The 24,823-nt window shown below is 37.9% G+C and overlaps 1 protein-coding gene across 1 annotated transcript in view; it reads left to right on the forward strand.

Moving 5' to 3' along the window:
* Positions 1-3,131: 3,131 nt before the first annotated feature.
* SPO11-2 (sporulation 11-2) overlaps positions 3,132-24,823 on the forward strand; it is a 31,522-nt gene continuing 9,830 nt past the window's right edge. The window contains exons 1-3 of the mRNA XM_089986049.1: positions 3,132-3,257; positions 12,642-12,725; positions 13,220-13,349. Of these exons, the coding sequence (XP_089842175.1) occupies positions 3,132-3,257; positions 12,642-12,725; positions 13,220-13,349 (340 nt within the window). The remainder of the gene's footprint in view (positions 3,258-12,641; positions 12,726-13,219; positions 13,350-24,823) is intronic.

Consider the following 24,823-nt stretch of genomic DNA (forward strand, 5'->3'; position numbering starts at 1 on the left):
GGGCATTTTTGTCTTTTCACCATAAATGCATTTGTGATCTAATATGAATACATATGTTGAACTGTATTGAACTTATCAACCTAAACAAACAGAAAATAAAAAGTTAGTACATAATGACGACAATTAATTTTAAAACTACACTAAAACTAATTCTAAAATTCATTTCTAAAACTAAATTATAATTAAAATAAGAATAAACTAAAATGCAACATCTAATTAAACTAATTAATTATATCAAATCTAACCAAGTTAACTACTTTAATTATACTAACTAACATGCAGAAAAATACAGTAAATTACTGAAAACTATGTAGTTTGTTAAATGTATGTTTTGCCCCTCATGATAGTGCATAAACCAATTTCTGACAGGGTTTCAAAAAAATTTTGTTTGAAAGCCTAAACGGAGTCCGAATCAGATGATTTTTGTTTTGTTGGATTTTTGACAAATTCAGAAATCTGTTAGATTTTACAGATCTCAAAAATTCATCGGGGAGCACCGGATATAAGCATTTTAAGTTCAAAAAAAATTTGAAAACAGGCATGTCCTAAAATTTGAAATCTTGAAAAACCGATTTTTGAAAAATGTTTTAAAACCCGACCGAAACAACTCTAATGGAGTTGATTTTTTGTTTGTAGATAGTCAACACGCCAATGAAAAGAATAGAACTGTTTTTTCTAAAAAACTTTAAAAAAATATACATAAAATGACGAGTGCAAGTTGTTGTAAAATCTGGTTTGAAAATTTAATGCAATATTCAAATGAAATGCATGTGATTCACGCACCACTGGACTTAAGCTTATGTGAAACAAACCTAATACTAAAGTAAATGACAGTAAACAACATTTAAGTAAACTAAGTAAGCAACCTAACCATACCTAAGTACTTGATGAAGTTAACGATACAGTAATTCTCAATCTAAGCTAGAATACACAATTAACTACCCTCTCTTAAACTAAAACAAACATATGAATTATGGAATATAAAATAAAGAAGGTAACTAGTCTAATGTACGGAACTTAAAATCAACTAACTACTTTAACTTGAAATTAAAATTACTTCAACTTACTTACTTGAAAAACAAATTGAACTAAAGCTAACTAAAGTTAACTTAACTAATTAGGGTATTAAGGGGCGGGTTTGAATTTGAATGAAGCGTAGAGGCTCATGCCCCCTAGTGGGCTCCACTATGGTCTCATTATACCTTACAAAAAAAATTTTAATTTAAACTAGCAATTAAAGATATTACTAAAACTCAATCATTAACAAGAAATAAAGAAAATGGATGCAAAACGTCTACTATGGCTAAGGTTTCCTAAATTAATTACCAAAAAGAAGAGTTACCCTAATCGAAGCAAATCCAATAAAGTAAAAAAATCAGAAATTCAAATTAAAACTTGCCTAAGCCTAGCACACGATTTTTTATAGAATCTAAGAAAGTCAATTGTTGCTAAAATAAATGTGTGCAAGAACAACTCTAATTAATCAATGAAAGCCTACCAAAAATTCACATTTACCAAAATTACACTAGACTCAAAATCTAGACACCAACCTAGCACTTTGTAAAATAAGTAAATTACCTAAAGCTAACAAGGGAATTAAATAAATTACCTAAGATAACACAATACACATACTACACAATTTTCAAACCTCTAGTTAAAAGTCAATTCCTACTAAAACACTAAAATGCAACAAAAAATGGAAATGCTAACCTACTAGAATCTAACATGCACTCAAATTAATGCAAGGCATTAAAATCCAGCAATTAACCTAACAAATCAACGTATGAACTTTAGGAAACAAGTAATTAAAATTTCCTAACATCCACTACACGGTTTTAGAAAAGAGACCTAATTAAAAGTCAACACACCAAAAACAATGAAATGCTACCTACTCTAAATTAATTGCCACAAGAAATGTTGACCTAACGTTAATTCAAAATATCTAACACACCTAAAGGCTGAACAAAAGAATCAAAGACTTCCCTAAATTACAAGACACAATTTTGAACAACCTAGCTCGAAGTCAAATTCTGCCAAAAATGTTATACAAAAATTTCCTATGTTAACCTACTAAGCTTTCCTATTTACTAAAATCATACAAGACTCAACTTCTAATTTACCTAAGGGTTGAATAAAGAAATCAAGTACTACCTACTACAATTCACGATTTTTAAAGTTATTTCTAAAAAAAATCAAACTTGCTAGAAAAATTAAAAGGCAATGAAATTTGAATTGCTAACCTAATAGATTATTGCAATAAAATACATGACCTAAGTCTAAATTACCCAAACCTAACCTAATCATATGATATAAAAAATAATGTCACAAAATAATTACTTAATAGAATTCCATGCATGATTTTTAACTAAAATCCTAAACAAAAGTCCAACCTACTAAAAACAAAAATACATGCTAGTCTAAATAATGATGGCTTAGTTAAAATATCTACCTTACATTTAGTCAACCTACCTCAGCCTAATCTAATCAACAACCTGTTAGTATTCAATTAAAAAATATAAGGGAAACTATACTACTCGGTAAAAATGATCTATGCTAAGCTAACATAATTACTCTATCTAATTAAGTATATTAACTAAATCAAGCCTAATTTTAAGACTAACATGTTGTTAAAATGGCTATTAAAGTCAGAATTTACAGAGTTAAAATTGGGATTAATATTACTAAACAATTAAGGCTAACTTAATCTAACCGAATATATAACTCTAACCCTAATCGTATATGTTCTATTTCTAACCGAGCATGAGTGGCCGGGTCTAGTTGCAGCTAGACCATGCCCAGATTTGTTAAACTAAAAATATAGACTGTAATTAACTAAAAAATTATACTAATCACATAATATATATTACATACATGATCAAACTAACCAGCCGATTCCTAAAAAATCTTTAAATTTGAATTATAATCTGTTGATTAGATGATTCAAAGACTAGATCGGTTCTTGCTCATGCAAGAACCGATCAGAATAGCTTTGTAAATGGAACAAGAAAACATATCAACACTGATGGAAATGACTAAGAACAGACCCATGACAGACCCTAAGAAACGACATGACCCGACTCGATACTAACTAGAAGAAAAGGGGAAGAAAGTCATACCTCACAACTTGTCCGATGAATGGGGGAGACCATGAGTGGTCTTTGGAGTTAGAGATATGCCCAACACGTCTTGGGATGTCTGCAACTTACTTCCAGTTGCTGCAATCTACCAAGAGCCGAGCTGCGAAGAGGGAGCTCGATGTTGGAAGCAAAGAAGGAGGCTAGTTGAAGAGAGAACACGATCGGATCTTCGGTGATGGTAGACGGCATGCCAAATCTAAGGGGGAAACTCTCCGAGCAGATTTACAACATCTGCAAAATAAGACACAACAATCACCAAGAAAAACACAATACAAAGTAGAGGAAGGAAAGGTGGAGGGAGAAGAGGGAAAAAAAACTAAAATGGTGAAGGGGTGAGAGAGTGGAAGGGGAAGAGAGAAAGGCATAAGAGGGGCATTTTTCTCCAAGAGCAAAAAACGTGGACTCTTCTTTTTCTAGACTTTTTATACTACCTAAACTATGACCTAATTCAAAAAGCCACCTAACTAAAAAGTTAGTTCTAGCTAAATGCCTATATTCTATGTGATTTGCATTTAACTTCCAAAACGAGTTAGAAAGAGGAGGTTTTCGGAAAATACTATTGAAAAACTCTTTAAATTATGTGGGTTTAGAATATTTAAGGTTTAGATCTAGTCTAAAATCTAAATTTGAGCTCTTGGGTCAGAATTGGATCCAATATACCTCAAAATCTGATCCAAAACTCAAAAAATGTGATATTTTTCTCATTTTAACTCTGATTCGAGTGAAATTCGAACCGAGACCTCTTTATATCTAAATACTTCAATACATGGGTTCTAAACCAATAAAAACATGTGAAAATATATAAATTTTGAATAAGAATGATGTGCATTTCATGCATCATCACATGGTTTTTTCCTATTGACTCAATTTCCTCGTCCATGATATTTACCCAGTCTATTGACTCACGTAAGTTTATTGTTCTACCATATGATATGTTATCTTTCATTTCATCCATATCTAAAGGATAACACAGTTCTTTCAATAGGTAGACATAATAGTTATCTAAGTAAGACGGATGAACTCTAGACCTTTTGTGTCCAACCTGAGACTGATGAGAAGAAGAAGATGAAGAGATTTCAGAAGGTTCGTCGTTACTTATAGGTTCTTGCAAATCATCAGAATCACAATACAAATCAAGAGGATCGTCTCTATTTATTTCAAGAATAATTTCTCCCATGTTTTGATCTTCCAAGACGATAACACTCTACTTTCGATTAAACCTTTGGATTCTTTGAGATATCCAATAAATATACACCTTATAGATCTGGTATCGAGTTTATCTCTTGATCGCTCCATAACTTCTATATGAGCTACTGAACCTTATCTACGAAGGTGACTTAGATTAAGTTTTCTTTCTTTTCATGATTCATAAGGTGTAGAGACAATAACTTTACATGAAACCTTATTTAAAACATATGTTGTTGTATGTATTGTTTCTCTCCAAAATACTTTGGGTAATAAAGCATTAGATAACATACATCTAACTATATCAAAGAGAGTCCTATTAAATCTTTCAGCCACACCATTTTGTTGAGGTGTGCCAGAAGTTGTAGTTTACGGTCTGATCCTATTGGCTTTGCAATATTCAGAAAATTCATTTGAGGTATATTCTTTTCCTCAATCAGATCATAAAACTTTAATCTTTCTACCAAGCTGGTTTTCGACTTCTTGACAATATTCTTTAAATTTGTCTAATACATCATACTTATAAGTTATAAGATATACATGACTGTATCTAGAAAAATAATAAATAAATGATATTAAATATTATATTTCTTTATGAGTTTGAGTCCTAGAAGGACCACAAATGTCAGTGTGTATGATTTCCAATAATTATGATGTTCTAATAACATTTTGTGGGAAGGGTTTTCTTGTCAAATTTTCTATAAATACAAGTTTCACATCTATAAAAATGAAGATTCATTAAAGTCGGGTATTAATTTTAATTCAACAAGTTTCTTCATCTTATTTAAGTTAATATATTCAAGTCTTTGATGCCTAACATTTACATCTACATTAAAGACAATATCAATATAAGCATAAATTGAAGGAATTTTATTCATATCAGAATCATCAATTTTGAACAATCCATGATGTTTATCAAAAACCCTATCAAACAGGATTCAACCATGTTTATCTATAGTAACTTTTCCTGGGATAAATCTAACTTCAAAACTTTTTGCAGCCAAGGGTGGAACATATACTGAATTACGTCTCGTAGACAATTCACATAGGACATTAGACAATAATACATTGTTTCTAAAAGTTTCAATGTGATAAGTCCTGACACCCATAATATCATAGTAGGTGTTGTTGCCCAAGTACACCCGATGTTTACAAGGCTTATACTCTACCATGTCCACCATTCCTTCCTTGCTTATTACTATATGACGTGTTGCCTAGAGTCCACCCACCATCCATAAAGAGCTTAGTCCGTATAAGAGCATTCTGATATCACACAGATTATATCTCTCCTCTCCTTTTGTTGGCCATTTTTGTTGTTCCTATCATTATTGTTGTTTATCCATCTCATGCAATCTCTCTTGAAGTGTTCAAGTTTTTTACACTTAAAGCAATTGACCTGAGAGGCGGTTGCCTGCATCTTGCGTAATGTTGGACCTTTCTTCTTATCAAATATGGCATTGCCTTTAAAAAAAAATCTTAAAATGTGGATGTCTAGAAGGGCTATGATTGCGATTGGGAGCATCTTTTGGGAAGTATAATTTTCTTTTTCTATCTTGTTGCATATGTTGTTGCTCAATTTTCAGTTAAGTAGGAAGCTCTTTCAAGGTCAGATTTCTTAAATTCAGCCTAAGAGCAGTTTGCATCATCTTCTATGGAGATGAGAGACTATGCAGAATTATGGACATCTGCAAACGATCAATGATTACATTCCCAACTATTGTGAGGTTCTTTGCCATAATAAGCATTTTATTCACATGATCAACAACATTATCATTTTCTTGCATCCGACATAAATTATATTGTTCTAGCAGTAATTGTATGTGAGTTTTATAAGTAGTATCATATTTCTTAGAAATGACAACATTGACTTAGTTGTAGGGTAATCTTCAAACACCCTGATAAGGTCATCATCCATGTAGGTGAGCATGATAGTTCTGGCCAACATGTTGTCTCTTTTATATTTTTATAAAGCAGCTTTTACCTCTTCGGTAGCTCCAGCACCTGGGTCCCTCATTTCAGTAGTGAGGGCATTCTAGATGCCCTCTGAAGTTAAAACAAGAGGAATCTTCATCTTCCAAATATAGAAATTGGTACCATTAAGTTTGTCAGTTTTGGCTAATTCGGTTGCACAAACCCTACTTGCCATTTTTCTAAATTTAGATATTTTAAGATGGCAAAGCATGATAAAAGTAAATCCAACATTCAACAAGTATACGAATAAAAGAACATTAACCATAAACTCATGAAATATAACTTTCATAATTAGCAATTTCATGAAGCACTACCTTATTATTTCATGTAAGTGCCAAAAAAATACGTATGACAATCAATTGCTTGATTTTCAAAGAAAAATAAGCAAATATGCACTTTCTAAGCAATTTTTGTAATTTAAAAAAAAATCAGAAAGGAGCACTGCTAAAAAAATATTATCCAGAAAAAAAAAAGAATTAAAAAATAGGAGGTTTTCTATAAAAATTAGAAAACTAAGCATTTTTCGGATAATATTTCTCAGGTTCAGATCCTTTTCTAGAATTACGAGAAATTTGAGGACCTTTGTTGCAATTTAGAGATGCTGATGTCAAATACAACAAAGTTTAAGGGTAGTGCAGTAAATTAATTACAATAGGATAGAATAAGTATTAACCATAAAAAGCAAGGGCAAAAATATAACTTACATGTGTAGGGGCATGACCATAATTATTGGAAAAGACCAAGAATAAATAAGTAATATAACCTTTCAGCGACTTGACCAAAAATACTAGAAAAGACCTCGGGCAAATCATAATGTCACCTGACAGAGATATGACCAAATTTCTGGAAAAGACCAGGGGCACTATCATATTTTCACCTATAAATGCATATAAAACGGGCACGCCTTTTCTAGAAAAAATCAGAAGTTTCATAAAGAAGCTTCTGGCTTTCTGCCTTTTTTTTGTTTCAGTCAACAAGAACCTACAGATCGGTGTGCCAGTTCGTTCATCGAAAAAGTAAAGTTGGCAGCAATGTTGAGCCCCCTTTACCGACGACTGACGAGATTGTCGAAAGGTCACCGAAGCATCCTCGCCCGTTGTTGCAACGGTGGAAGATTGACAAAAAAAGAAGAAAAAGGTCCTCAAAGCTTCGTTCTCCAGAGGGCGATGAGGGTTTTTAAACAACTAGCCTATGCGGCTTACCGATTGGGTCTCCAGATATCTAGAAAAGATGACGATGAGAAAAAAAATACAGGTAATCCATTTTTTTGTTATTTTTTTCAGCAGTTGCCAGTTCACAAAAATTTCAACGAAGGGAGGTCACCGGTTATAGGCCACCCCCTAAAATAAATTTCTTTGTTAATTTGAGAAAGAAAAAAAACTTATTTTTTTTTGTTGCGCAGACCTCAATTTGGGGTCTGTGTTCTTCTTTTGCCTCTTCCTTTTTTTATATATTTTTTTTAAGAACAAGGGTCGCCTGATTCTGGTGACCCACTGTATTTTTCTTTTTTTTCTTTTTTTATATATTTATCGAGATCATCTAATGTCGGTGACCTTTTAAAAGAAACAGAGGAGAAAGAGGTCGTCGGTTACTGGCGACCCTTTAAAAAAAATCTTTTGAACAAACAAAAAAAATCTATTTTTTTTAGTGTATCCTTGAACATATGAGTGTATCCTTGAACAAGATTTATTCTATAGATTGTACAAGTGTCTCCTTAAGTCCTAAGGAGACAAAGATTCAAGTTTGGAGAATGAAGCTTGATCTCTTGACCTGAGCGTGAATGTCGATCTGAGTTCAGCCCTCGGGTTGCTCATCAGAAGCAGATGAATGTTTTTCTTGCAAGGGTTTTTCTCAAATTAAAATAAAAATCGATAAAGAAAAAATATGTGTTTTTTTTTACTTTTACGAGCATACCCGATTCAAGGTATGCTTCCCCTTATTGTTATTTGTAAACAAGGATAGGGGTCACCGAAATCCAACAACCTGTCAGATGTGCCTAAACAATTGAAAGCATTGACCTGTTTTGCTGATTTGTTTTTTTGGTGACCGTTGATCAATGATTCGTGACTTTGAGCATCATACGATGATCCAGATATGGTCCTGTGCACACCGCCAACCTGGTGCTCTGATACCACTAAAGGATCGATGCAAATGTGTGTGAGGATAATGTATACAGCCTGCTTCAGGAGGGGTTTTGCTCTCACTCATTTTCTCTATGTGTCAGTGAGTAAGTCCTCTCTTACTTTAAATAAGAGAGATAATCATGTTGGGGATTTACTCCCTCCTGGGTAACTGATAACCCAATGTGAAAGTTGGCAACCATTTCAGGTTCTGAGCTTATTCAAAATGAAGCACACTTCATTTTGGATAAGACTCTATTCTGGACGGTTTCACCCCTTGAAGAGAGAGTGAGCACACATCTCTCCTCAATGAGTGAGACTCTCTATGAAACATGACCACGAAGGTCATGTGTAAAAAAAAAAATTGTTGGACTCGGGTCGGATCCAGATTTGACCTGGATCTAGATCCAGACCGACTCAGATCCAAACATGCAGTCGGGTCGGGCACCGCCTCGCTGCCACCGACTGCATGCTTTAAAACATTAAAGCATGCAGGGGAGGGACAGCCGGCGAGCCCCTCCCCCACGCGTCGACCACAACCTCCACCTGGCGACCACTGCCTCCACCTGGCGACCACCGCCTCCACCTGGCGACCACCACCCTCATCTCCCTCTCTTTATTTTCTGGCACCCTCACCGGCTACCGGAAACACACTATCCCTCTCCTCTTTTGCGTTCTCTGGCGACCCCCGATGTTGTCTCCTCTTTTCCCATTCTTTCTTTGCCCTCGACCTGTGACTTGCCAGAAGCAGTTGTATCACCAACAATCTCAGGTAACCCCGACACACCCTCCTCCACCTCCTTCCTCTCCTTACTTCATCAATTTCTGACAGGCGGCCTGGTTGCCACCTGTCTCCTCTGTCAAAACGACATTGGTAGGGGGGCTTAGCCCCCTGCCTTGTTTTTTCCCGGCAGACATTAGGGGGGGGGGGCTCCGTCTCCGTCTCTCTCTATTTTTCGGCAGGGGCAAAGCCCCTATCGATTAATTTATCTCTCGGCAGAGGCAAAGCTCTTGTCGACTAGCATTTTTCGGTTGGGGCTTTGCCCCTGCCATTTGTTCCTTTTGACAAGGGCAAAAGCCTATGTCGATTGATGCTTTTCGGCAGGGTCTTTGCCCCTGCCAATTCTTCTTTCTCGGCAGAGGCAAAAGCCTCTGTCAATTGACGTTTTTCGACAGGGGCTTTGCCTCTGTCGACCCACTTTTTATTCTCCTGGCAACCATTGTTTTATTCTAGCAAGGGCCGCTTGAATATTTCCAGGATGGCTTGGCAGGGGTCGAGCTCTTGCCACCCTCTTTCAACCTTTTGGACAAATCGGCAGATGCTTAGCTCCTGCCGCTGCCTGCACATCCAGAAAACTAGGTAGAAGCCAAACCCCTGTCGCCTGCTTGTTTTTCAGCAGAGGCCAAGCCACTGCCCCTTTTGTTTGATTTTCCATTATAAATAGTAATTCGTCCATTAACTATGTGACTTTTCACAGTTTTCATGATGGAGCACGCTCGTGCCCCGTGGCCCGAGCCCATTCGTACCTATACAGGAAGACGAATACAAGACCACAACCCCTCGAGGTAGGGGCAAGTCGTGCAAAAAGGCTAGAAATGAACAAAATGCTAGAATATATATATATATATATATAAAAGATTATTTACTTTATGTATTTCCTTCTACCTCTACTTTGGTGTTGATACTTGATGAATTCTTTGTGCTCTTATACTTCTGCCTTTACGTTCTATTTTTATATTGCATGTTGTTGTTATCACACTCGAAGCGAAGGCTTGCCTCAAGTGACTCTGCTATTACAGGGTGTGTAGGTGCACATACCGATTCTTGCTCTTTATGAAAGATGTGAAATCGAGTACCGACACTTCAGTCTCAAAAAAGGGATTTCCTCTATGTAAAATCCTGTCTTTTCGAGTTGGCTAATCTAGCCTTTTTTCTATGCACTACTAGATGCAGTTAGCTTTACCCCAAGTTGAGACACTTGGGAGGTACATGGGGATCCATAGAGATTCTAAGCCTCGTCTAATTCTATTGAACACTCTGAGCACATAATAAGTTACTTTGTCAAATGATGGGTTGGTTTATCCTTTGAGATACCCATGCCTACCCTGTTAGTCGTGCCTTTAGAGAAGGACAGATTGTGCACTACTATGGGTAGTATGAGAGGTCGATGAAACCTCGAAATGTGCGATGAGCACATTTACTGAAACCACATAAAATGTGATGATACGTCTTCATAGGCTAGATGCTCATGTGGGTCTAACAGGCCAGAGCATATAGAATGGGACGACGGTTAAGAAACCCCTGTCGTACCCATTCGCCTCCCACAGTTCATTAAGAGAGAGGATGGATGATACAAAACTCCGATGGACAGGTCGTTAACGACCACCCTACAAGCAAAATGCCCGGCTTCCCCCGTCATCGAAGTTAGAGGAAATAAGCTACAAAAGATAGCTTACAGCTGGATGCATCCATGAGCCACACACATGCCTTTGGGAACTTACTCTCTTGACCACTAACCGTCCCCTTAGGAGATGACTCAGTCAGCTATCCGGGTATCATAAAAGACATAGCATAATAAACCTTCTGACCGGTCTCGGCTGTTTCTATGTTTCGTGCCATGTACGTACCCGCATGACTAGTTAATATCAAAACTAAAAATAACTTGCTCACACTTCAAGTTAGTTATAAGCTTTTGAGGGATTGACTGTTACTGCTCTTGACCACTTTCTTTATTTTGTTACTTGTCTATGAAATCAAGAATTTATTGATAAGAGCATGCATGGTGAGTTACTCTGCTTATTATGTTGGATTGTTTTGATGAGTTAATTTGTTGTAGAGTCAGTGGGATTGCCATAGTTGGTTATTCTGCTTTGCTTTAGAACTTTGTTCTTTACTGTCTTTCTTTGCGCACCTACTAGTTTTTTCGTAAAATTGACTCATTTTATGGGCATGTGACGAATAGGTGTTTCTGACAGTTGATGACGCGATGCAGAATGACTCGAGATCTCACCCCTTTCTGCCTGCATCCTGGTTACCTGTTTCTATTTGCCCTTTTTGCTCATGGGGTAAACCCTCAAAGTTGTACAAACTAGATATTGGCATATATATAGATATATATATACACACACACATTTTTTTGGCCCTCCAATTATTTTTGCCAAATTTGTTTATGTTGTTTTTTACCCTAACATACCTAGAATTGACAACTTGTCTGTCTTTCAAAGGTTAATTTGCTTATGCAGACTTGCTAAACCAAAACTCTGAATTTTGAAAGGTTTTCTAAATATCTTTCAAAAGTTAACAAGTCAAGATTTTGGGGCGTTACATAATGTATGACTAACATATGTATGTGTGCATGTCCATGTGACTTTTTTTAATTTTCAAAAAGTTTTGGTATACTTGAAAAGTTTAAAAAAAAGTGCACCTCCATGAAAGGGAACATAAACAATATAAAAAAAATTTGTCAAAAATGTGTTACACTAAAAATGAGTGATGAATTTTAACTTATCATGATTTAATCTATTGTAATAATTCAAATCTTCACATTCATCACCCTAGAAAAGGGTTGAGCTGAGCTGAGGAATTCATAGGATTCTTGAAAGCAAAATCCATATCTGACCGCAACTCAAACACTGAAATGTTGGGCTGGCAACGAAGAATTCCTGTTCTAAAACGAGAATTCCCAGCAGTTCAAACACTCTCTAGCCTCTAGGTAGCCTTTTGGATCGGGTTGCCAATTCGGTTCATGCAAAACACACGGAATGACTCCCAGCTCTCAGAAACTGCACACATTGGTTGGGACCAGCGGCGCAGGAATGCAATGTGTATCGCTGCAATCCGAGCTTAGTCTGAACCCCATGGAGGTCACAAGTGTGCTAAACCAAACCCGACCCACATTTCCACCCTTTGACACCAAAGTCCAAACCAAACCCTACAAATGGGAATTTGGTTTGGATCAGAATTCCAGTCTGATCCGAACTGATGATCCGCAACCCGTAGACTTCCCGCCAAATTCCGAAGCATAAGAAAGCAGAAACAGTAAAGGCGAGAGAGAGAGAGAGAGAGAGAGAGAGGATGGCTCCACCCACCAAAACCCTCCTCTTCGATTCCGATCAGCACATGTCCTACTCCCAAACTCTTCAACCCAAACAGGTCCTCTCTCTCTCTCTCTCTCTCTCTCTCTCTCTGAATTACGTCTGCTTGCAACTTTTCTGAGAAAAAAGTCAGGTTCTGGCAAGGATGGAGGTGGCGATATTGAATTTCCTCAAGATCTTGACTTCCCCAAATCCTGCCATCACCGATCTCGCTCTGGTGAGTCCCCACCCTCTCTTGTTTTCTCATCGTTCCGTTTCAATTCCACCTACCCAGAAGATAATTTCCAAGATTCAATGCGAGAATTGCCATTTTTGCGTGTTTGGTGGAACTGAAATCCAATTCTTCTAAACCCTTTATCCATTTTCTAGACACAAGGAGGGATGCAGTGGTACTGGATTCCAATTCCGCTAAATTCCTTGAATTTAAACTCGTTATGAGGAGATCGACTCTTTTTCTGTCATAAAAAGCTAGATTCTTTTATTGGCAATGCATCTGCGTCTGTTTCCACATTGTAATCTGATCCATTGTAATTTGATCCAATTAATCTGTGTGTGTGTGTGTGTGTGTGTGTGTGTGTGTGTGTGTGTGTGTGTGTGTGTGTGTGTGTGTGTGTGTGTGTGTGTGTGTGTGTGTGTGTGTGTGTGTGTGTGTGTGTGTGTGTGTGTGTGTGTGTGTGTGTGTGTAATTATTTTGTGCAACATGGTATGCAGATCTCAAGAACATCAGAGAACGCAAGGTTTCGAAATGGGTTCTTTAGCGAGGTTTCATCCATCTTTCTTTCACATTCTTTCTGCACCAAATCTCTAACCAGGGCTCAAGATGCTCAATCCTTTGTTAGAGGTAATTGGTTTACTTGGTTGCTGATGATCAGATGCTAAATGTATGGTTTTAGTCTTTTAGATGTTCAAAGAGTTAGTGCAGCTTTAGATCTCACGATCAAGTCCTAGACTTCTTTTACAGTTGACTGCAAACTTCTTTGGGAATCACATGTTTTTCTAGTTATGTGCTTGGCTCTGCTTCAATTCAATTCATGAACAGCTAGTGTCGTTCTATTTCCTTTTGGATATGGTCAGGTAAAACATATGAAGCTACAGTATTTTTTTGTTGTATTTCATAAGGATATGGAGGTGGGTTGTAGTTTGAGCTATGATGGTCCACAATGTTATTGGAAGATGAGGACATTGAGTAATTCCTTATCAGTTCATGCTATAGTAACCCTTCACATAGTGAGGCTTACCATCATCTGGGATGCTTATATTAGATCACCTTCTACATTGTCAATGAAACTGATATTGCAATTTGTATACCAAGAGAACGGTTTTCGTAATGTACAGCATAGATATATGCCCTGATTTTATTATCTTTTATTTTTCAAAGAGCCAATTGGTTATACAGCTCCCTAGTGGAAAATGATGCAACAGCCCTTTGAGTCCTTTTATGTCGATGGAAATAGATTAGTCACATGATGTGACCTTTGTTGCTCTTTTATAGCCATACATGGCTTGTATCTTTTAAAAACACACTTGCACAGAAAAACAAAGAACAGATTTAATGTGGTTTGACAGATTATGCCTACATCGATGACCCCAAATTACTCTCTTCCTCTCTCAACTACAGCATGAGGAAGAGTTTCCTTTATATGCAAGGTCTTTACAATTCAATAGTTGTTTACAAGTAATTTTCTTAAAAGGTTTCTTTTCTGAATTGGTTACATAATTTTTCTCTTTAGAAACCTTATAATTTGAGAGTTCTACATCCTTGGCAACTCTCTTGATTGCCTTATCTCCATTATCCTTATCTTGAGTTTGCTTGGTCAATACGTTGGACTCCTCTAGATTTGGACTTGGATCACAACTGGCTTGATCTTTGGATATGTCCCTTTAACACCCCCTCCCTCAAACTCAACGGTCCTGGGATGACATTGAGTTTGGACCTTAGTTCTATGAAACAGTGAGCTGTAAGCAGTTTGGTGACTACGTCAGCAAGTTGATCAAAAGACGATAAGTGTTTCACCACAAGTTGCTTCTTGGCAACATGATCCCAAACAAAATGAATATCAATTTCAACATGCTTGCTTCTCTGATGGAATACAAGGTGTGCAGCCATATAAGTGGCACTAACATTATCACACCACAAGGTAAGAGGAACATTGTGAGTAACTTCAAGTTCCTTCAGAAGATATTGTACCCACAAAGTTCTATTGCAACATTTGCCACAACACAATATTCAACCTCTGAGCTTGAGCATGCGATTGTGCTTTGTTTCTTAGAGCTCCAAGACAATATGTATGGTCCAAAATAAATAGCATAGCTTATAGTGGACTTTTGATCATCAGGACATCTTATCCAATCTATATTTGAAAATGCTGACAAATCAAACTGTCACATGTTGAATCAGGAGACCAAAATGAATTGTGTGCTTAACATATCGTAAGATCCGTTTCACTACTGTCCAATGATCAATAGTAGGAGACTGCATGAATCGACAAGCCTTATTAACAGTGTAAGCCAAATCAGGCTTAGTTAATGTAAGATATTGAAGGTTCCCAACAATACTTCGATAAAGAGTAGGAACATGGAAACTATCTCCAGAACCCACAAAAAGAACAACTGAGCTTGACAAGGGAGTTGTTACAGGTTTGGCACCTACCAAATTTGCTTTCTCAAGAAGACTTAAAACATATTTATTTTGAAATAAAAACAATCCCTGCTTAACACATATGACCTCAAGAAGAAATGTTCATCCACATCTTTAAGAGCAAATTCATTGCTCAGACACTCAATAAGTCTCATAACTCAAGATGTTGAATTTCCTGTAATAAGAATATCATCAACATAAACTAAAACATAAAGAACTATCTTTCTTTCATGTAAAACAAACAGCGATGTGTCTGTGCATGAGCTGGATAATCCCATTGAGAGCCAAGCATTATTTAGCATTACTTAGCATTGATACCAAGCTCAGAGAGCCTGCTTCAGGCCATACAAAGCCTTTCATAGCCTACACATGTGGTATGAAAATTGTGGATCCTAGAAATCCAATGGCTGAGTCATATAAACCACTTTATTCAAATCACCATTTAAGAAGGCATTATTCACATCTAGTTGTCTAATAACCCAATTATGACTAGCAACATAAAAAATAATACAAATGGTAGCGGGCTTAACAATAGGGCTAAAGGTCTCACAGTAATATATCCCTTCTTCTTGGTCATACCCTTTGGCAACCAAGTGTGCCTTGTATCTCTCCAAGGTACCATCATCTATTCTTTTCACCTTAAAAATCGATTTGCACCTGATAGTATGTTGTGATGGAGAGAGTGGTTCCAACGACTCTATGCCCTGATTACTATGAGATATACAACAATAAGTGCAGCTTCAACCCAAAATTCTTTAAGAACATTTTTTGAAATGAGAAGAGTTTTGGTAGTTTCTATAATATGCCTATGTTTTCTTTCAGCCAAACCATTTTGTTGGGGTGTGTAAACACAAGATCTTTGGTGTGCAATATCATTAATATTCAAATATTTTTTGAAATCCTTTGACATAAATTCTCCCCTTGAATCAGAGCAAAAAATAACATTATTAGTTTTAAATAAATTTTGGACTAAATTTTAAAATTTAAAAAAAAATTCAAATACTTTATTTTTTTGCCTAAGAAAATGAATCCAAGTATAACTAGAGTAATCAACAAAAATCACATAGTAAACATAACCACCCTTAGAGACAATCAGAGCAGGACCCTGTACATTAGAATGTATTAATTCAAGTAGCCTAGAAACAAAGAAGGTTCTTTCTTGAAAGGGAATGACCTTTATTTTACCAAATATCAAAATTTTCATCATATTTTTTTTTAAATGTTGTACATTGGATAATTTAGATATGCTTGGATGACCTAGCCTTTGATGCCACAAAACAATATCAAAATCTTGTACATTACAACAAAAAGTATTTTGAGGAATGATCAATTGGTCCATGTAGTAAAGATATCCTTCTCTATGGCCTTTCCCAATCTGCAACCCGAATTGGAGATCCTGCACCAAATATTGGTTCGATGAGAATGGGATTTTACAACTATGGCTATTTGAGAAACAAAAAGAAGATTTAAGTTGGGTTTTGAAATAAATCTAATTTTGAGTATAGAAAACTTTGAAGAATTTTGCAAATTGCCAATTCCTTTAATATCAAGGGAAGAACCATCCACAATAAAGACATTAGACCCACTTGAATTATTTTTATATTCGAAAAGCAAAGAGATATTTAGAGTCATGTGAAACGAAGCACTAGAATCCAAAAGCCAAGAAACCTTACCTGTGGGAGAAGAAGAGGAAACCGCGACACCCGAGATGGAAGAGGACAAACCCTTGAGAAGCGGCTGTAAAACCTTCACTAGTTGGATCAAAGACATGTTTTCAATGGTTTTTGAATCCCTATTGGTTTAATTCTTGTCCCCCTCGAGAAGCTTCCACACTCGCTACTCTTCGCTTATCCTTTCCTTTGAATTCAGGACAATAAGGCTTAATGTGCCCCAACTTTCCACAATTGTGACAAATAATCTTTTTTCTCCCTTCATCATTATGTTGCCTCCCATAACTAGGCTTGAAAAAAATGAGGAGACTTGTAGGTGTTGGCTTCAGGTATTGAAACGGCTAACACATTCTCTTTGAGTTCCTTAGGCTCCGGCATAGCTTTCAACCTAGTTTCCTCCATGCAAACTTTGGCTAATACTTCGTGAAGGGATGAAGGTTCATCCTTCTCACGATGGGTAATGTTGATCCTTATATTTTCAAATTCGGGTCTAAGTCCTTGCATAAATTGAAAGAATTGCTCTTCCAAGACTTGCTTCTTCCTTTGGTGAGCATCATTAGTAGTATCCCAAATGGGCTCAAATTTGGCCATATGGTCCCAAAGTCTCTTTAAAGCACCACCTTGAGTACATTTATGGATTTTATTACAGATTTCCCATTTGTGAGCGGCATCCTTTTGGGTGTAGGTTTGCTTGATAAAAATCCATGCTCCATCCACTCTCAAACTCTAAAATATTTTCACATGGTTCCTTGCATATGCTCTCCATGAAAAGAGATAGAACTTTAGCATAGCCTACTTCTCATGCTTTATAGGTTTTTTTGTACTCCAAGAGAGCATTTTCCCTTTCTTTTCCTTTAAGAGTCTTCTTTTTAGTCTCACCATCCTCTCCCATGACAATTTTAGTAAAAATGGGTTGAGGTTCTGGAGTAGAATCATCAACCAAGTGCCAAAGCTTCATCCCTACTAAGATTCCTTTTACAACGGTCACCCACAAGTTGTAGTTGGTCCCATCAAATTTGATGGAAACAACGTTAACAACTTTCTAGTCAACCATGGAGTTAAAGAGAAAGATAGAGAGGAAGAGGTAGAGAGAGTGAGAGAGAGGAAACAAAAGGAGGTTGAAGAAGATTGATGACACACTTCCCTAAGCAACAAATCGGCGCTCATCCGATCTTCACAGTTCAACACACAATCTTCAAACTCAAAAAACAACAAGAGAGCACCAAGGTTCAGATACCATATAATGAAATACGAGAAATACAAAGAAATGCCTCTTAGGGGCTTGCAAAATACACAAGTAGGAATACCACCGAGGACCACTTATGAGTCAAGATACAAATACAAGCACAATGCCACTAATGGCAACACAAGAGCATAAAAAATATGCATTTGTATTCCAAAGAGAGCTTGAAACAAGCATACAACAAGAAGGGGATTACTCCCCTTTATATAGAGCCCTTGGGAACCACCCCAATAGCTCTAATGGCTAAGGACCATTATGTTCTTAGCTAGAAATAAAAAGACAGGAACAGAAAAATAAAAGGGAAAAAAGTAAAAACATTAAAGTGCCCCTAATAGGCACAACCTATTACACAAAGTGAAATGACAACAATACTACTAATGGGTATTGTTGAGACTAAGATGTTTTATGATGTTTTTAGTAAATAAGTTTTTCTAAACTAGAGGTTATTTGAATCTTATTCTTTAATGAGGGACCTGGGTGTAATTGTGTTCTTTGGACTATCTCTATTTAATATAGAGAGTAGCCCTAATTGAATGAAAGTAAGTTAGATTATTCTCCAGCCGTCTCTCTGTCTCTCTTTCTCTATCTCTCTCTCTCTCTACCTTGGTTGCTGTGCATCTCTCCTTACTTTCAACATGGTATCAGAGCCGCGTCCCCTCCTGGGATACAGTTGCTGATCGTGGGTCGTGTAATGCTGCTGTGGCTGATCGTGGAAAACTGCAGCAAGCGGCATCATGTGTCGTGAAACGTGGAAAGTGGCTGATCGTGGAAGCACTCAGATCGTGGGTCGTGTGATGCCGCTGGTCTGATTTGATTCTCTGTGTTGTCGACACAGTTTTTTACATAAAAAAAATCTGATCGTTGCAAATTGATTGGATGCTGTGGGCTTCAAAACAAATGATCTTTGAAGTGTGGATGGTGGAGAAGTTCAGATCGAGTGAAGATCTGATGCAGAGAAGTCGCGAAATCAAATCAAGTGGGGGTCGGTTCTGTTAAAGGCTGTGAAGAATCAGATACAACAGAGATCTGATCCATTGTCCTTGGGATCGTGATCTCGTGCCCTGCTTCAAGTTCGAGTGACTCCAGTTTCTAGCATGAATCAGAGGCATATTCGTGGTGGATGTGCAGTCGAGGTATGCATCTCTACCTTAGTTGTGATATGCATCTCTATAGTGGTGGATGTATAGTCGTAGTAGACAGCCTATTGTAGTCGTGGTATTCAGCCTGTCGAGGTCGTGGATGACGCAGTCGTGAAGGGTGAAGCAGGAGGGAACCTTCTGCACAGGTCGTGTGGGCTGGTGCTGTGACTATATTGCGTTGAGGCTGCTGCTGATCAGAAAAAGCAGTCGTGAAACTGCACAGGGAAAATTATTTTGTTTCTGCTCATGTTATCGTTGGTTGTGCTAAGATTTTATTTAGCAAGCAGCTGGGTGCTGTGTCGTGATTCTTTTGACTCAGTTGATGTTTGAAAACAGCATGTGGAAAAATATTATGTTCGTGGGAACCTTGTCTTTTGAAGTGAGATTCTGTGTTGGGTGATGCTACTGTTTGTCGTAGTGGTGGATGTGTGTTGGTAACACATTCTAAGTCGTGTTGGATGCGTGATCTTGATTTACAACCTATAGTCATTCTTGGTTGAGGTGGAAAGTTTTGGTCAAGTTTCTTTAAAATTATATTTAAAGTTTGGATCTGAACAGTCGAAGGTCGTGTTTCTCAGATTTCATTGGTGAAGTCAAAACTTGATATAGTCGGGCTTGTTGTTGATTGTGGGTATGCGCCTGTGGTTGCTCATGCATTTTGTGAATCAAGCCCATCAGTTTATATTATGGCTCAAGTGGTTAAATCAGATGCAGATTCCTCCAATGATTGTGTAACTCTTAGCAGGGCTGAATATGACGAGCTCCTTGCTTTACGATCATCCAATTCGAAGCCTTCTGTTGCGGAGGTTGTGTTCTCGGCAGGTGATGGCTTATCTGCTCAAGGTGGTAGGTGGGTCATTGATTCTGGAGCCTCTGGTCACTTGTGCGAAAACTCAAGCAACTTTGTGAGTTTAAAACCTGTGACAGGTCAAAAAGGGGTACGTCTTGCTGATGGTAGCTCTTCCCCAATTGTAGGGCAAGGAAACATGTCTATTACCCCTACTCTTCAATTGTCGCATGTTCTTCATGCTCCTTCGTTTCCACATAATTTATTATCCGTCAGTCGATTGACAAAAGAGTTGAATTGTAGAGTGATTTTTGATCCTATGGGATGCACCTTTTAGGACTTGTTGACGGGGAAAATGATTGGTGGTGGCTATGAGGAAGGTGGTCTGTATTACCTACACCAACCAGAGGTTTTGGCCAATTCTGTTGTTACATCATCCTCAAGTCCTCTTTTGTGGCATCATCGTTTGGGTCACCTTCTAGTGACAAAACTTCGTCGTGTCATTCCTCATATACCTCCCTCAGTTTCTCTTCAGTGTGAAACATGTCAATTGGGAAAACATTGTCGAAGTTCTTTTCCCTCCAGTCAGAGTCCATCAAGTCAAGGATTGTTTGATCTTCTTCATGTAGATGTGTGGGGTCCAAGTAGGATTCCGAATAGGTCTCAATGTCGTTATTATCTAGTTATTGTTGATGACTTCTCGAGACTATCGTGGGTGTTCCTGTTAAAAGATCGGTCTCAAGGTCCTGTCATTCTTAAATCTTTAATTGCAGAGATAAAAACTCAATTTGACATATGTGTTAAAATTGTTCGCACTGATAACGCTCTTGAGTTCAAATCCAAAGACTTACTTCAATTCTACTCTGTTAATGGGATTCAACCTCAATTTACATGTCCCCATACCTCCCAGCAAAATGGGGTGGCTGAGAGGAAACATAGACAAATCCTTAATATTGCTCGGTGCCTTATGATTCAATCCAATATGCCTGCTACATACTGGGGCGATGCGGTTTTGACAGCCGGGTTTCTTATAAATCGCATGCCGTCAAGTTCTGTAGAAGACCAGATCCCAATTCAAATTCTCCATCCAGAGGCTCCTCTCTTCCCTATCCCCCCTAAAGTCTTTGGATGTGTGTGTTTTGTGCATAAGCTGGGTCCTGATCGAGATAAACTTGCTGCTCAGTCTATTAAATGTGTTTTCCTTGGGTATCCTAAGAACCAAAAAGGATATCGTTGCTATGATCCTATATCTCATAAAGAGTATGTCAGTGCGGATGTTACCTTCTTTGAGTCTATTTCTTATTTTTCGAGTACTACTCCAAGGTTACAAGATAGGCAGGGTGATGTTTTTCCTCTGCCAATTCCCCCTTTTCCTTTAGAGTCGTTCACTCCAAAGCCTGTGGCTCCATCCTCTGGGGAGTCTCGATACAGAAACCCTCCTATAGTGTATACTCACAGGTTACCACCTACCTCCATGCCCCCATTATCTCCTTCTCCTGAAGTTAGTATCTCTGAGCATACTGAAGTTTCTGCTGTTGATGAGGATCTTCCTATTGCTCTGCGAAAAGGGAAAAGACAGTGCACCCTTCATCCCATTTCTCAGTTTGTTTCTGAAGTTAATCTTGGGGCTTCTATGAAGAATTTTATCTCGGCTTTGTCTGCTTCCTCTGTTCCGCTTCATCACAGTCAGGCTCTATTCGACCCCAAATGGATGCAGGCTATGAAGGATGAGATGAATGCCCTATGTTCTAGGGGCACTTGGGATTTGGTGGATCCTCCAACTGATGCAGATATTGTTGGCTGCAAGTGGGTATATACCATTAAATATAACTCGGATGGGTCAATTGAACGGTACAAAGCCCGGTTGGTTGCAAAAGGGTATACTCAGACTTATGGTGTTGACTTTTTTGAAACTTTCTCCCCAGTTGCTCGTCTTGGCACTATTCGTCTTGTTCTTTCTGTTGCTGTGCACCATGGATGACCCTTGTTTCAGTTGGATGTCAAGAATACATTTTTGTATGAGGATTTGCATGAAACTGTCTACATGCAACAACCCCCAGGCTTCGAGGTTCAGGGGGAGTGTAAGAATGTGTGCAAGTTGAAGAAGGCTATTTATGGCCTGAAGCAGAGTCCAAGGGCATGGTTTCACAAATTATTTGAGGTAATGTCAAGTTTTGGCTTTGTCAGGTCCGCTTCAGATCACTCCTTGTTCATCAAGAAAACCAGTGCTGGAATTGTTGTTATGGTGGTATATGTCGATGACATCATATTAACAGGGAGCAGTGCTCAAGATATTTCTGCCACAAAAGATCATCTTCAGAAACACTTTGTTACTAAAGATCTTGGTCACCTACGATATTTTCTGGGTATCGAAGTTGCAAGAAACAAAGAGGGCTTAGTGTTGTCTCAAAGAAAGTATGTGTTGGACTTATTAAAAGAGACTGGAATGCTAGGAGCCAAGCCAGCTAATATTCCAATGGATCCCAAAACTCACATGTTCGATGAGAAGTCTGAGTATGTGGACAGTGCCAACTTTAGATCCTTGGTGGGTAAGTTACTATATGTGACTATTACTAGACCTGACATTTCATTAGTTGTGAGTAAAATCAGTCAGTTCATGGACAAACCTACAAAAGTTCACTGGGATGCAACTATGATGGTTATTCGGTACTTAAAGGCATCTCCTGGTAAATGTCTGTTGTTTAAACGAAATCCATCTTTGGACGTTGTTGCTTACACTGACGCGGATTATGCAGGATCTGTTGAAGATAGGAAGTCAACATCTGGATTTTGTGTGTTTGTGGGAGGAAATCTTGTTACTTGGAGGAGTAAGAAACAAACCGTTGTAGCCAGGTCGAGTGCTGAATCTGAATACCGAGCAATGACCCAGACTGTAGCTGAGATTATGTGGGTAAAATCAGTCTTGACCGAGCTTCAGGAGAAAGTATCCCTACCTATGTTGATGATGTGTGACAATAGGGCTGCTACATATATTGCCAACAATCCAGTATTTCATGAAAGGACTAAACATATTGAAGTTGACTGTCACTATATTCGCGACTTGGTTCAGGCTGGGTATATCTGCACCGATCATGTATCCTCCGAAGATCAAATAGCTGATGTTTTTACTAAAGCCCTGGCGAGACCAAATTTCTCAAAGTGTTGTGACAAGCTGAGCATGATTGATATCTATGCTCCGGCTTGAGGGGGAGTGTTGAGACTAAGATGTTTTATGATGTTTTTAGTAAATAAGTTTTTCTAAACTAGAGGTTATTTGAATCTTATTCTTTAATGAGGGACCTGGGTGTAATTGTGTTCTTTGGACTATCTCTATTTAATATAGAGAGTAGCCCTAATTGAATGAAAGTAAGTTAGATTATTCTCCAGCCGTCTCTCTCTCTTTCTCTCTCTCTCTCTACCTTGGTTGCTGTGCATCTCTCCTTACTTTCAACAGGTATTACCTATTACATGCACAAGAAAAATATATATACATATTTATATGTATATATATGCATATACAACCATATTATACACCTATATATGTATAATTTAACCGTGCCATTAAGGCTAAGCCCGTATCCACAATGTGTTGATGTCTCCTCTCAACACTACCATTTTGTTGGTGTGTGTGAGGACAAGTAATACGACGATCAATGCCATTTTCATTCAAAAACTTTGAAACAAACTGATATTCTCCTCCCCAATCTGAATAAAAGAATCTTTTTCCCAAGAATATTTTGAACAAACTTCTTAAAACTTTGGAAAGCTATATGAACTTCAGACTTTTGTTTGAGCAAATATAACCACACATACTTAGAGAACCCATCAACCAAAATAACATAATAACGAAAACCATTACTTCTAGTCACAGGTGCGGGACCACAAACATTTAAGAAAATAATATCAAGAGGTTTACACATCACATGAGTAGACTGTTCAAAAGGCAAACCATGACTTGTGCTCTTCTGACAAGCATCACAAACTTGTTTTTCCAAAACATTCTCAAATGGAAGACCAAACTTATCTATCACTTGTTGTACTATACGCACTGACGGATGACCAAGCCCTTGATGCCAATGGTCAATTGACACTTTCTCACCAACTAATGCTACTTTGCTCCCCGGACTCGACTCCAACTGCTGCCCAGATCTCAAGTTTAGCTGATATAGACCTCCTCTACTTGGTCCCTGAAGTAGAAGCTTCACTGACGACTAATCCTTAACATAGCACACATCAAGGTGAAATTCAAAGAATACTTTATCTCTAGAAATTTTCAGAACCAACATGGCAAATATCTAAACCTGAATCGTCACCAATTTTAACTCCTTCAGGGCCTTGATATTCAGCATGAATCGAAAGATTGTTGAGATCATTAGTCATGTGATGAGTGGCACCCGAATCTGGGTACCCGTTGTCATCATCAACAACTGTGTTAAGGGACACGTAATATGCTTGAGGAGCACTTGGTTTGCCTTGAGCAAAGCTAGCTGGTTGGTAACATTGTCTGGCAGCATGACCATGATTCTCACATATCTGACATACCAGTTGACTCTTGTCCTGGTTAAACCGGCCAGCACCTGACCCACAACCTCTTCCTCTAAACTGGCCACTACGACCACCTCTGTTGTTGGGCTGACGAACCACAATATTTGCAGCGGGAGATAAGACCTCTGATGCACCACCATCTTCATTACTAATACGAGCCTCTTGAATGAGTAAGCCCCTATAATTCATCCAATGTGTAAGGGTCACTTTGGGTTTCCATAGACACCTTGAAAGCAAGGTACTCAACGGGGAGACCACAGAGAATATGCATGATAAGATCTTCTTCAAGCACG

Source organism: Nuphar pumila, chromosome 13 (assembly GCF_984573655.1).
Source record: "Nuphar pumila chromosome 13, dmNupPumi1.hap1.1, whole genome shotgun sequence".
Taxonomy (NCBI): Eukaryota; Viridiplantae; Streptophyta; class Magnoliopsida; order Nymphaeales; family Nymphaeaceae; genus Nuphar; species Nuphar pumila.